The 14,092-nt window shown below is 35.2% G+C and overlaps 1 protein-coding gene across 7 annotated transcripts in view; it reads left to right on the top strand.

Moving 5' to 3' along the window:
- Window positions 1-14,092, top strand: part of PALLD (palladin, cytoskeletal associated protein) — a 201,944-nt gene that overhangs the window by 78,051 nt on the left and 109,801 nt on the right. For all 7 annotated transcript variants that reach the window (XM_051790144.1, XM_051790147.1, XM_051790148.1 and 4 more), the window contains 4 exons: window positions 385-526; window positions 2,090-2,113; window positions 9,870-9,989; window positions 10,770-11,103. In XM_051790144.1, the coding sequence (XP_051646104.1) occupies window positions 385-526; window positions 2,090-2,113; window positions 9,870-9,989; window positions 10,770-11,103 (620 nt within the window). The remainder of the gene's footprint in view (window positions 1-384; window positions 527-2,089; window positions 2,114-9,869; window positions 9,990-10,769; window positions 11,104-14,092) is intronic.

The following is a 14,092-nucleotide window of genomic DNA, read 5'->3' as shown; positions in this document are numbered from 1 at the left end:
TGGGACCTGAAAGCAGCACAGCTACTCTCTCAAGATCAAGTCAGTCAATGTGTAGTTAGTTCCAGAAATTTTATTTCACTTTTTGGAAGAAGAATAAAAATTGAAAGTTCAAACTGCAATGATCTGCTTGTGATAAATTGAGGAATTAAATACTTCTACAGCTGTTCCATTTTTGGTCTTATTAAAAATGCATTTCAAAATAACCTATTCAATAATTTTAACAATATAGATGATATATTAAATTTAATCAGAATGAAAGAAAATGTTTATTGCAAAACTGTAATGACACAATAAAATAAAGCTGAATTAAAAAGGTAATAGAAGACTGGCTTTAATAATGTAAAATGCTCCTTGTTCATTTCAATTGTGATTGTTATATTTCAGGAGCTACAAAACTCCACAGCAACTGAGGGACGAGTTGTAGTATTGGAATGCAGAGTCAGAGGACTCCCTCCCATTCATGTTAAGTGGTTTCGACAGGGTGTTGAAATTCAAGATTCTCCAGACTTCAGAATTCTCCAAAAAAGTAAGGCAATGTCATTTTTTAACTTCAGTGAGCATCTGAGCACCAGTGAGTTGGAAAAGTAAAAGTGAGAAAATGCAGAGGTTATGATAAAGACAGTTTAATGGGGAAAGCAAAAGCTGCACAAGCAAAGCAAAACAAGAAATCTGTTCACCCCTTCCCACGGGCAGGCAGGTGTTCAGCCATCATCAGGAAAGAAAGGTTCTATCATGTGTAACAGTTACTTGGGAAGACAAATGCCCTAACTACAAATGTTCCCCCTTCCTACTTCTTCACCCAGTTCTATATGATGAGCATGATGCCATATGGTATGGAATATACCTTTCATCGGTGCAGGTCTTTGTCCTGGTTCTGACCCCTCCAAACTTCTTGTTCATCCCCAGCCTCCTCACTACTGGGGAGGTACAAGTAGCAGAAAAGGCCTTTATAACAAAAACATCTCTCTATCAACAATGCTATTTTAAGCACAGATCCAAAATATGGCCCCACACAACTACTGTGAAGAAAATTAACTCTATCCCAGTCGAAACCAGCACATTCTTCACCGCTTACTCCATACCATTTGCATCATGGCCAGATCCCACACTACCCAGTAGATCCTCACTAATCACCACCCCACTTCCCATCCTTTGATGTAATACACAGATACCATTCCCATAGGCTGTGTATCACCCCTATAAGATTTCACAAAATGTACATCGAGTTCATTTAGTCCATGGCTTTGGGCTCCATCTGTCGTAGTGATCCCTCAGAACAGGACAGGTGGTGTTTGCATGGGGTTAACGGGCACCAAAGCCAGCCCAGGTCAGGTCCCTGCTGCCCTTGCCACTGCTTCTTGTGAGGGATTCTACTCCATTGGTTCATGTGGTTCCTGGTACAGTAATTCCTATACCATGCATCTCAAACCACAGGTTACAACAATTTAAAGCTATTTCCATTACAGTCTTCACCCTTGGTGCCATTGGACCAGACCACTGGGCTTAACACTGCAATTAACTCCTCCCCTTATTCCTAGCCTGGCTAGCAACAAGAGGTTCTGACTGTTTTCACCCCTAGGCAGTCAGTTCCAGGTGTACTGGACACCCCTCCAAGTGAAAGCAACTTGGCCTGCACTCTGCTGCCAAAGGGATTGAGAAAAACACATTAGTAATACCAATTTTGGCATACCACTTGTATGCCTTTGACTCCAGTTCATACTGAAGTTCTAGCACATCTGACATGACTGAACTCAGCCAAAACCAGCACAGGAAATAATTGGAAGTGGTTATCTTTGATACAAGGTGGAGAAAGATAATTAGTCTTTCAGTATTCGGTTTTGGATAGAGTCCTTTCTTCTTCCCGTTTCAGTGCTAATGGCTACAGGTAATAATTGAACTACTGTATTGACAGACAATTTAAATCTTCTTGATTTCATAACATGTCTGCACAGTTATGTACTTATTTACAGTATTTTGGTATAATATGTTCAGTATACTGATGTTTATTGATGTAATCTCTAATATACTGATGTTTATTGATGTAATCTCTAATCTTGTTTGTCTCCCCTCCCTATGATGGGATACACAGAGCCACGATCTGCAACTGAACCTGGTAAGAATCATATGAAAAAATAATGTCTTTATTCACTAACTCTTGGAGTTTGTACTGAAGCCATAAATAGAAAAGTGTTTTTGCTGAACATTGGTAAAATGAAACCCCCTTGAAGACAATGCTACTTTATCACACCTTCCATACTGTACTCTGTCCTTTACATCAATTCCTTTATTAGTTAAACAGTAAATTCCATTTAGACCAGTAAGGAGAGTCTCGCAGCTTAAATTTTGAAGCAAATTTCTTTCTCAGAAAATAAGCATTTTGCATGTACTGAGGAAAAAGAATGAGTCCCACAAAATTCCATTACCCAAATTATACTCATAAGAATTTATTGACAGATGTGAAGTGTCTTAAATGCAAGTAAAATCTGATCCTAAAAAAAAAAACTCAACATTGAATTTTTCTAGCCTCTTCACATGATAAAAGTCCTAAAGCAAGTAAAAATTATACTTCCAGATACAGTTGTTCTCTACTTCATTTTCCCATTATATATCATTATATGCTGTGGTAATTTCTTGATTAGTAAGTGAATACTAAAAGACTGACAATGTTTCAATGCTTTTTATTTAATGTTTCTAAGCCAAACAACATGTAAAAGAGAAGACAGTGATATGATCTGAACCTTGCTTTAAGAGGGTGGCCAGTTGTGCTTGAATACTCTTGAATTTGGAGAGAGTTTTGACTATGAAGCTGAAAAAAACGGAATAGTTTTCTATCTAGGATCTGGGTATTTCCAAAGAGTGTCTCTGAACAGAAGGATTTTAGCAATGGGGAGATGTTCTAAACTCTGAAGAGTCATATCAGCAGGCAGGACAGACTTAGCAGCTGAATTATGTTTGTAAAGTAGCACTGTGACTGAGTATATAGACTAGGAAAAAGCAGTGAAGGGTTAAATCTAAGAAAAATGCAGCTTTCCTTTAGTTTTCATGGAAACAAGATGAGGGAAAGAGGGGAAAAGTTTCTTTTCTTTGTCAGTTATTCACTCATTTTCCTGCTTCACAGAATTGTTATATACCTATTTTACTTCATATCCATTAATACATATACATTACACACATGCATGCTCTATCCTAACTGTTAATACTGTAGTCATGGTGTGTAACATCATCAGCTCAAGTAATACCTGATGCCCTGAGTTCATGTGACTGAATGATTTCATTTATGGAGGTTTGAAATATGAGCCATGTGAAGGAAAGAAGAGTGTTGGAAAACACTAGCATATCTAACTCACTCTTACTAGGAGTTTTTTTTCTACAAAATCACTTGAACTGCATTCACTTCATCCTTTAACATGATAGATAATATCTGAAAGGACTGAAAATTTACACAAAAATTTCTAAGTATAAATTTACTAGCATATCCTAGGGTTTTTCTTTTTAATATCCAGTTTAAAACTGTTCTGTCAAAACTCATCAATACTGTTTGCTTAGTTTTGGTAATTTTTTTTTTACCTCTTCACCCTCTTTAGTCAATATAAGTTGTATAATGCTAGGTGAACTAAATATTTTAGAGTCGGAATGCAGTGTTATCTAGTAGAAAGGAGAAGCACTTTTTTTCTGGAAACAAAAGGTTCAAATTCCTTTGTGTGAATAGTTGAGTACATATATTATGCTTCTTGCTAGATGATTTTTTTTTTCATGGGCAACTAAGTAATTTTCACATTGTTAGTTGCAAGGTTTGCATAGCTTATATGACAGATACTGCTGTGGAAGAAGTAAGAATATTCATGTTAGTTCACAAAGCTATCAACTTCCTTTCATAACTACCTGCAATGGGAAATAGAGAGTGAGATTCTGAATCCCAGAACATCATCACTTTGCCAGCCCTCTCACATACCTGCACTATTCAAGTTCATAGTGCTGAATATTCTCCTTCCCATTTCTGGTTAGCTTGCAGACCCTGGGAGAAGGTACCTGAAGCCTTTTAGAGAGTACTAGGGAATGGATTCTTACATGAAAGGTACATTTCTTGAGTTTTCCCAAGTACAGAAAAGTTATTTAATATCAAAGTATCTCAAACCATTATTAAAGTAGGTGTCAAGGTAAGAATAGGAAGTCACCTCAAAACGCTATTTTTGTGTCTGTGTTGTTGCAGTTTAATAGACATGACAGTAGTGAATGCCTGACAGCAGTCTGACTGATTTGTTGTTGGATTTTTTCTTTTTATCATGCTTATAATTATGTTGTGATATATATTTACGAGCACCTTCCTGCTACCCAAAATGTATGAAAGAGTTTCAGTTTGATATTTTGTTCTCCCTGGATGCATTGAGCTAAGTACTATCCCTTAAGAAATCTCTTACTCACTACCAAAATTAATGACAGTACACTTACCGGATCATTTTTGCAGGAATTGACACTGTGCATGAAAAGGAAATGTAAATAAAGTTTGGGCAAAATATAAATATTTCCTTTTGGCATAAATAATGAGCAATGTTTTGTATATAAGTAGTAATACTGATAAGAAGTAGCACTGGTTTTTAGGAAGTCATGGAGAATCTTAAAATTTCGACAACAAGAAGCTGGGTGTGGGTATCAAAAACGTAATAGGTACAGCACTGGTTTGTGATGTAATTCATACTCTCAGAAGCCAGACTAAACAATGCATGCAGAGGAAATTGTTCATAAGCAAACACACAACTGCAGATGATGAATACATGTGCAAGATTGTTAGGGAAAAGTGTGTATGCTAAATAAGTATTCAAAATTTTGAAAGACAGACATTTTTCTAAAAATTTTTCCAACATATCCATGTACAACATCCACAGAATTTTACATAAATTGTAACAACTTGTAGTGTGACTTTAATAGTGGGTTGTTAACCAAAGTCCAACCATCAATAAACACTTTATAGCACTCAATAACATCAGTTATCCTTTGATAGGTGAGTACTAATGATTTAAAAGAAAAATGTTCCATGAACTCATACAGGTAAGAAATTAAGAAGCAGGGTTTTTTGACTACCTTTTTTTTGGTACATTCTATCTACTCTAATGTGTTTTGCACTCCTTCTTCTGTCTAGACAGAAATCAGTTTGCATCACAAAGCTCTCCAGACTGCTTTGTGAATTAATAGTTAGACTACTCAAAGCCAACATCACAGTTTGTCAAAGTACCTGCTCTGTACTTCTTTCTTGGACATTTTGACTATACTGATTGAATCCTTCAAAGAACAGGCTGCCTGAGAATGAAAAATCCCATGGAATCACTTGCCAGCTGTTGATATTTTGACCATTACTCAGCTGTCTGGAGACAGCCACAAACCGTATTGAATTACATTAGAACGATTGTCTAATGGCATGTAAGAAGAAAACTATATGAAGTAATTTTGCTTAAATTGCCAGGGAATTGCCACATATACATGCTTTTTTTCCTTAAGCAGAATACTGTGTATGTTCACCAAATAATCTTTCTGGTAGCTGATGAAATTCAAAACACGGCAACTTTGGTAGGTTAACGTGCATTTGCATCCTTGCATTTTTTAGTGAAAACAAAAGAATTATGACCAAGAGTCTGTCTCCTTCTTTCACTGCTGAGCAGCAAAGGGCTTGGAGAGAAGGATCTCCAAGGAGCCATATCTCAAGATACCAAATGAAGATAAAAACTGAAAATAGGCTAAAATTCTCCTTCACTAAAGGTGGTTTTTGGTCAACTTCTATGCTATTGCCTGTCAGTTACATTTTTAATTGTACTCTGCACTCCCAAGTTACCTCTAGAATTCTAGTCCTGTCAGTGGTCTCATCTTAAGTCTGACTGCTATGACTGTCCTTGCTTGTTAATGCTTCCAAATTCAAAGCAAATATCTAATCTTTTCGTACTATGTGATTTAAAAAAATAAATTGTTATTTCTCTCCAATTGTAAACATTTAAAGCTTATTGGAGTACATTAATCATCACAATTACGTTGCTGAATACTTTGTTTTCAGCTTTGATGTGTACACCTGACTAACTGGCTCAGGCACCTACAGCATCATAACTGCCTTAGTGTAAGCTTTAACATAAACATTTCCTTGACACTGAAAAATTACTGAATTTCTCCTCAAACCTGAACACTGCTTTAGGGGCTAAAGTCTGTGTTGCCACAACTGTATTCCTATCTATTGTAGCCAAACTGGCTAGATAGCTGACATCTTGGTTATTCATTACATATATTGTAACCTAGGCTCTACACCCTAAAACTGCTTTTTATTGCTCACAATCACATTTGCTGTTGCTCTGTTTTCTTCTCCGTATTTTTAAAACGCTGTTTAAGATATCTTCAAACATAGTCAGTTTTGTGCATCTTCTAAAAACTTTATTCTTCATTCCTTGAGTGACATAAAGCCTATTAAATAAGCCAGAACTGCTGCCTAATTGGGTAAAGGTATATGCAGTAGTGATCATCAGAAACAGGTACATTGAATACATTTTTTCAATATGTTATTGCACGTTAAGGCTTCTACAGATCCTCTATACTACTGTTTATTATGCTACTCGCATATTCAGTTTTTCTCTACTTTCATTTCCCCATTCTCTTTATATAAAAGATGAACAGATACCTAGATGAGGAGTTACCTGATGGGCATATTGGTTTGCAATTAAACTGGACTTAAGGGTTTGGGGAATACAACGGAGAATAAGAGACAAGTTGTCAACAAGTTGGCAGAGCTGTGTTTTGTTGGCTTTTTACCAGGAAACCACCACTGTGACTACCCACTGTCTCTGTATATCAGAAAAGTTATGGCTTTTAACCTACATCTATGAAAATAGCTCTATTCATTGCGTAGTAATGAACAACTACTGACAAAAGACCATACATATTTTCCCAAACAGAATGTGCATTACAGTAGAGGAAGCTAATGGTCACATTTGGAAATGAAGTTGCAGATAATAAGAACTACTTTACCTTTAATGTAATACAAAGAAACATTCTGAAGTAAACACATTGCCAGTGAGGAAATTTGTTAAAATGCAACAGTTTTCTCTCTTACCAAAGTTTATTCTTCCTAATGGGCTCGTGAACCACAAAGGGAAAGAATTGCTCTGTAAAATGCAACCTTTCTTTCTAAATAACTGACAAAGCAGTCAAGTACTTGCATGCCTAAGCATTTTACATGTTTCAATGAACAAAATGCTTTTGTATTCATTTAGTCAAGTGTTAAATATGTTTTAAGGCCCTGAGAGCAGCATTTCAGAGTTGCTTTCTGGAACACATTTCTGTGATGAAATTATTTCTCAGCTGATGATTGCCAGGAAGTAGAACAGACATTATTTACTTCATATCTTCAGATTCTACTTAGCATATTAACAGAAAGAAAAGTAATTACGTAAGTCAGGATGTAAAGCTAGAGAAATACTCAGAGCACTATGCATCCAGAGTGTGTTAAGGAAATCTTTAAAGAACTTTTCTTTTGCCAAATTGGTATTTTATTTCTATGGTTTCCATAGTAGTAAGCCTTCTAGCAAGGACCTGGAAGTCCTTGATTCTTGGTTTGGAGGAGGAAAATTGATAAAGAAGATGGCAATATGCTTTTTGCCCAAGCTGCCTTTTGATTTGTTCTTATGTTTTTTATGTTTTCAGTTTAGACAGTCTTCTTATGATTGATAATGAATCTGTTGCAGTTTGCTCATCTGGCTGAAAAGACTGGATTTTAAAATCTGATGATTTCCATCATTAATTTACTTTCAATTTTTTTTACAAAGATAGCTGCAATTTACCATATATAATTTTAAAATATACCTGTTCAAACAAAGCACATCATTGTAGAACCCATTAGAATTCTTTTATCACTGAAGAGGGAATATTAGCTCTTCTCATGTGATCATTTTACATACTTAAAAAACTGAAAGAGTATTATGCATTAATTAGCTCTGCTGTTTGGAAAATAGGAGTTCTGCTGGTTGCTATGTTTTATAGTGCCTTTGCCCTCATTCAAAGAGCAGTTCTCAGCCTGGTGGGCTGATCTTCTTCTGCAGTCCTGAAGTACCATGCTTTCAGAATTCTGCTATTAAATGAACAGGAAACTAGTATGCTGTGTGTATCAGATTGCATCCCCAGAGTCAGTTCAGTCCAGGAGCAAACACGTGTGGTTAACAATACAGCTTCAACTGCTTATGACACACCAAGACTAAAAAAAGCTGATCTCAGTAGTTCGAAAACTAGCTTGTGTTACCCATTACTTTCCTGATAAGACCTTTCATGAGTCATTAATCTTCATCTGGGTCAGATAAGATCCAACGTGCTACAGTATTACCAGGCATGCCTCTTGCAGCTACACAGAAAATACTGGTCTGTGTTGCCAAAAAAAAAGGCATGTTCTGAGAAACAACTCTGTGCCAAATATTTAGTCAGTCATTCATTTTTAGCTCACTTCTAGTACAGGAAGTTTTTTGATATATTGTCATTTATAATTGGAAAAATTTCATAATTTTTTTAAACTGCCTGAATGAGACAGTTCATCATTCCCCCCCACACACACACACACAAAAAGGCACTATTTGAAAATGCTTTCCTTATTTGAACTATAAGAAGTAAGTTGACTTTACTGAACCTCTTCTGCAGAATAATTTTCATGTGGAAGTTATTAGATTCTAAAATACTTTTTCTCACTTTACAGTTTGCTTTTATTAACTAATTTTGTGATAATATGTAGGATTGTGTGTGCAAATATTCAAATTGCAAAATGCCTTTTTCTTTAAACTGAATGCTATAAAACTTCCCTGCTTTGGTTTTGGGACTAGACAATCAGCATAAGCAAAAGAAACTCCTAATTAATTAAGGAAACACACAATATAGCATTGTACAGGTATAACATTCTCTTGGTATGTTGTGTTAATAGTAGGATTGTTGATTAGCTATATCGTAAAATTTTTAAAAAATTAGACTACCATTACAAGTAGAGATAAAATAAAGTGGCTTCTTTGAAAACACAGGAAAAAATATGCCCAAATAATTAATTATGTCCACTATAAATGGATGGACTTGATTTAGAAAAAATTACTGTGAGACACAATCTAATATCCTTCATGCAACTTTTCTGACAGAGGCCCTGGTATAATCAAAGCATATACTATGGCTTATCAAAGTAGAAATAACAGATTTCAGACAGAACGTGTTTGTGTCACAGCATTCTGAAGAGTTTCTAGGGATGCTGTTTTGTACTGTGTTTTCAATTTATCCGTTCTCACTTCTGTGCAGACAGAGACAGAAATTATTTTCCCAAACTCTGAATTAAGAGGAATATTTATGTATCTGGAGGTTTTATTTCTGATTGGTCTATACAGAAGATTTAATTGAAGTGTTGATAAAATACTTTCTGGTTTTACTGAGACTGGACTTTCATCTGAAAAGTTGCATTAAACAGAAAAAAATTAAAAGAAAGAAAAATTGTGTGACATTTGTACTGGAGATGTTATTTAGAGACACAAAAAGAGCTTGCAAGGATTAATTCTTTATGGAAACCACTAAATTGATTTGTATTAATTGGTACTATCATACACAAAAATGAGATATTAAGTGTGTAAAATTACTGCACAGACTTGAGACTGCAAAATTACTATTTGAAACAGTTTTAAAAACTTAGCTTGATTAATTTACTTGTTTCAGACTCAAAGTGATTTTCCTTAAAGACATTTATATTGGAAGCTCTCTTGCAGTTCTCCCAGCATTTCTTTGTAAAAGGAGCACTTTCTGGTGTCCTTTTAACATACAATGGAAAATATTACATGGAATTTTAAATAGTTTATGATGCACTTTATTCTTCTCTTTATTTCCAGAAGAGATATGTACCCTTGTAATAGCAGAAACTTTTCCTGAAGATTCAGGAATTTTCACATGCACAGCAACAAATGAACATGGTTCAGTAACAAGCAGTGCACAACTAGTAGTCTGCTCAGGTATGTGATGAAGGGAAAGAGGAGTTTTTAATCATAAATTGTACATAATTAATTTACTTATGAAATTATCAATCTGCATGTGGAAAATGACTGCTATAAGAGGAATTTGTCAACCTCTAAGCATTCGTATAAAGCAAACTGAATCTTTTATTTGGCTCATTTCCTTTTTAATATTTTTATTAACATGAAATATATTTTTAAAGTATTTGCTACAAGCCTGGCATATTTTTAAGCATTATGCTTCTGAGACTAGATGGCAGCAGAGGTAAAATGAAAGCAGATGAAATTATGCTACCAAAGGTGGCATATGCCTTTTGTAAAATAAAACATTGTGATGTGGCATGTTTAGTTTTTTATACGTTCCCATATATATTTTTGTGGGATGCACTAATCCAGCTGCCTTTACAAACTTGCCATGCATACATACATTCGTCAGCTTTTTTAAATTATTTGTTCTGAAATGATCCTGAAACTCTATGAAGAGGAAGTGCTGTTTCAGCTGTTGCTGTCTGTACTTGCCAATCTCATTTAGTGGCTGGATTCCTGAATAGATTTAGAGATCCATAAGGTTCCTAGTTGTGTGTTTTGCATGGGGTAAACTCAGAAAGTGAATAGCCAGTCATGTATCTAATTCAGCATAAATTATCAATAGGAGGACTAGAAAAATATCTACACAAAACCAAAGATGTTTCACCTTTAAAAAACTGAAAATAGAGCATATATGTGCTATGTACTTTGTCTGTGATTTGTTGAAAAGGCTTTCTTTTTGGTTTCTTTTAGCCAACTTGGAAAGCTCTACTCATGAATCACTGATAAGAGATGATGATTTCCATCATTTCCCATCACTTCCTCCAGTTGAAATTAGCTGTCTTGAGCTTCCTCCTAAGAAACATACAGAGGCCCACCAAGCAAACAACACTGAGTTAAAATCTAGTGTGACAGATCTTCAACATAAGCTCAATTCATCTGAGGAAAAAACAAATGGGATCCATCCTGTTCATGGAGTAAATGGAATGATTAACAGCAAGCCAAATGGTGATAAATCCATCCCACCTCCAGCTGTATTGCTTTCACCCACAAAGGAACCACCACCTGTGCTTGCCAAACCAAAGCTGTAAGTATTTTTGTTTGCATTTTTTTGTTTCCTATAAACTTAATATTTGTTGACAGCAAATTTTTTTCTGAAGCAATCTAGTGTTAGACCAATGGACAATGACTGTGCCTGTCCTTTGAACAATCTCCTTGTTGCTGTGATTTATGTTCCAAAGAGATGAATACAAGAGAGTTGTGTTCTTTACATAGTGCTACATCAAAGGAAAGCACATTATTTATACCAAAGTCTTTAGAGAGGTTTAAGATAAAGTCACAAAGAGAAATAGTGGTAGTGGCTGTTGCTCTGTGCCTTTTTATCCCTGGTCACTGTACCTAAAGATCATAGTGGCCTGAGATTTTTGAATGTTATTTCTGTTTCAATAATGGCTAGCAATTCTTATTCTAAATGTTCTTGGGTTTGTGTATTCAGTGGATATTCAGGTGTGTAATGTTTTTATTATTTATTATATTATATTTATATATAACCTGTATCTTAATATACTGTCAACCAGATTACAATAGCTCTCTTATAACTGAAAATTTTAAAAGGCACAGCTCTAGAAAAAGAGAAAGAAAGAAGCGGAAAAAAGTTATAGTAACATTTTTACCTTATGTTAGTGATGATACCTCACTTATGCATGAGCGATCTTATGCTGAATGTTAACTTATAGCTTGATTTTAGCATTGTGCAGAGTCCTCTTTTACATCTCTCTCATTAATTTTTGGAATGTGATGAAACTAAAATGTTACTTTATTTCATTTGCATCAATAGTCAGAAGGAATTATTAATTATAAAATTATGTTTAAGAGGAAACATGAAACATGGGCTTCAAACTTAGTGAGGTCATTTGCTTTATTACATGCTTTCACAAGATAACTTGGAGATATAAAAATGCTGTTCCTTTAGTACTCATGCTGAATTTAAACACACAAAAACACATGCCTGAGGCAGCAAGACAACAGTATTCCCTATCTAATCTCATCACTTTTTCTTTCTATTTCTCTTTGTCATTCTAAGTAGTCTCTGACAACTGTAGAAGAAAAGGAGTGGAAGAACTAGAAAGACAGTGATGAAATAGCAGTATATTTGGTGGTGGTTGCATGTACGTGAGGGAGGTTGCTGAGAATGGCAACTTGCAGATGATATATGATACAGAATAAGCATATCTGTTGCAAGACCCACTTGTGAAGAAAGGAGATAGCAGCTCCAGCAGAGCAGTAAAAAGTAAATTTCACCCCAGAGCTTTCTTTCCCAGAAATGAGGTTGCCTGAGATAAAGGAAAGAAGGTGGTGTAAAAGACTTGCCATTGTATAATGTTCACTGTATGTGTGCAAAATTTGTTTTGTTTTTAAACATAGAGTCAACGTATAAATAGAAGTGAACGTTTTACAGAGTGATGTGGGAGGGATGCTCTTACAAAAATCCTTTCAGTCACTGATGTCCAAACCAATGACCTTGGAATCCCTAGTGTAATTGCACCTGAGTCCTATATTTTGCCATTAACAACACTTGATGCACAAGAGGCTGATCTTGATTGCAGTTAAGATACATGTTTTTCTTGGTGAAAACAAGTGTGACTCTGTGCTACCATCAGAAATTGAAATCTTGCCTTCCCCTCAGCCAACTGTTTGCTCCCAAGCACAGTGATAGCATAATGAAAGGAAAGAGTGCCAATAAGAGAAGAAAAAGAAGTTTCTGACTGTAGAGACTGGAAATGAGCTTTCAACATTTGGAAAACTGCATCCCTAATCAAAGTGAACAAAATAATGACATTAAAATTAGCTGAGTAGTAAAGTAGCTATCTCAACCATGAGAATGACCCCTCTTGAAAAGAACTCATCTATGGAATTGCATCTGTCCATAGAGTATTAGATGATAGAACCAGCATATACTAGCAATGACATAATAGCAAACACATTAATTACAGCCTTTTTAAAAAATATTTAGACCTTTAAATTAGTCTTAGCTATGTTGAAAGCTTGAAGCTTCTGAATTCCATTAACAAGTTTTATTTTTCATGAAGACTGACATTGATTTTAAGTTTCCCAAAGAATCTTTTGTATTCAAACTTATCTTAAATCATAAATTACTTAGCAGGTTTAGCTGTGAACTCTCTGAAAACAGTTTATTCAGCCAACACTGAAAGTACTTGCAAAGAGTTTGGGAATAATGGGCTGGTTTTGGTTTGATGGTTTATTGTTATTATTGTTGTTGTTGTTGTTATTTTTAGTTTTACAAGAAGGAGAGACTGAGTACCTTCTTGAAGTATGAAATATATTTGCATCTTGGAAATGCAGCGGTAACCAACACCTATAAATAATGATTTACAACAATTCAATCTAATGCAAGAGCTGACATGCTAGAGAGAGTTACTGCAGTTGTTTTCAGGCTTGAAAGTGTTTGTAAGGTCCTAGAAAATGTTCAGTTTGTGGTTAAAGACACTTTAGTAACTCTTAAGCCATTATTAGTTATCCCCTGACTCTGGTACTGAGAATATTTGAAAGAGTTTAATGTGATAATATAAAGAATTTTCTGGGAAAAGTATGTATAGAATAAGCTGGGAAAGCAGTCAATGCCAGATATTTTTCTAAAGTGAAATTTAGAACACAATAATGCTAAACATGGTTAAAAGGCACAACATTTCATGTTGCCTTGTTTGCAACATGAGTTTCTGTAGAGAATAGAGAAAAACTTTTGAACTGAGACCAAAAAAAAAACTGCTTTCTGCAATTCTAATCTCTGCTGCTGTGGCCTATTTGAGAAGGTTGAGCTATTACTGTGCCTTGGACTTTTCCAGTCAATATTGGTGTAATTCATGGATGACCTTTCAAAAGATCCCCATTAATGTATGTTATCTTCATATACTTTGCATCTCTCAAAATTAGGCAAACGGTGTTAATATTGATTTCAGTGTGTAGCCTGTGTGTGTGAAAGTGCTGCCTTAAACCCCTCAGAATCCTCAGTGTGAATGTCTCCAAAAAAGACACAACGCTGTCCTGTAGAGCTGTAT

Source organism: Manacus candei, unplaced genomic scaffold (assembly GCF_025592945.1).
Source record: "Manacus candei isolate 608988 ecotype Guabito, Panama unplaced genomic scaffold, ASM2559294v1 h1tg000028l, whole genome shotgun sequence".
Classification (NCBI taxonomy): domain Eukaryota; kingdom Metazoa; phylum Chordata; class Aves; order Passeriformes; family Pipridae; genus Manacus; species Manacus candei.
The sequence above is the reverse complement of the archived record's forward strand: the minus strand, read 5'-3'. Positions and strand labels throughout refer to the sequence as shown.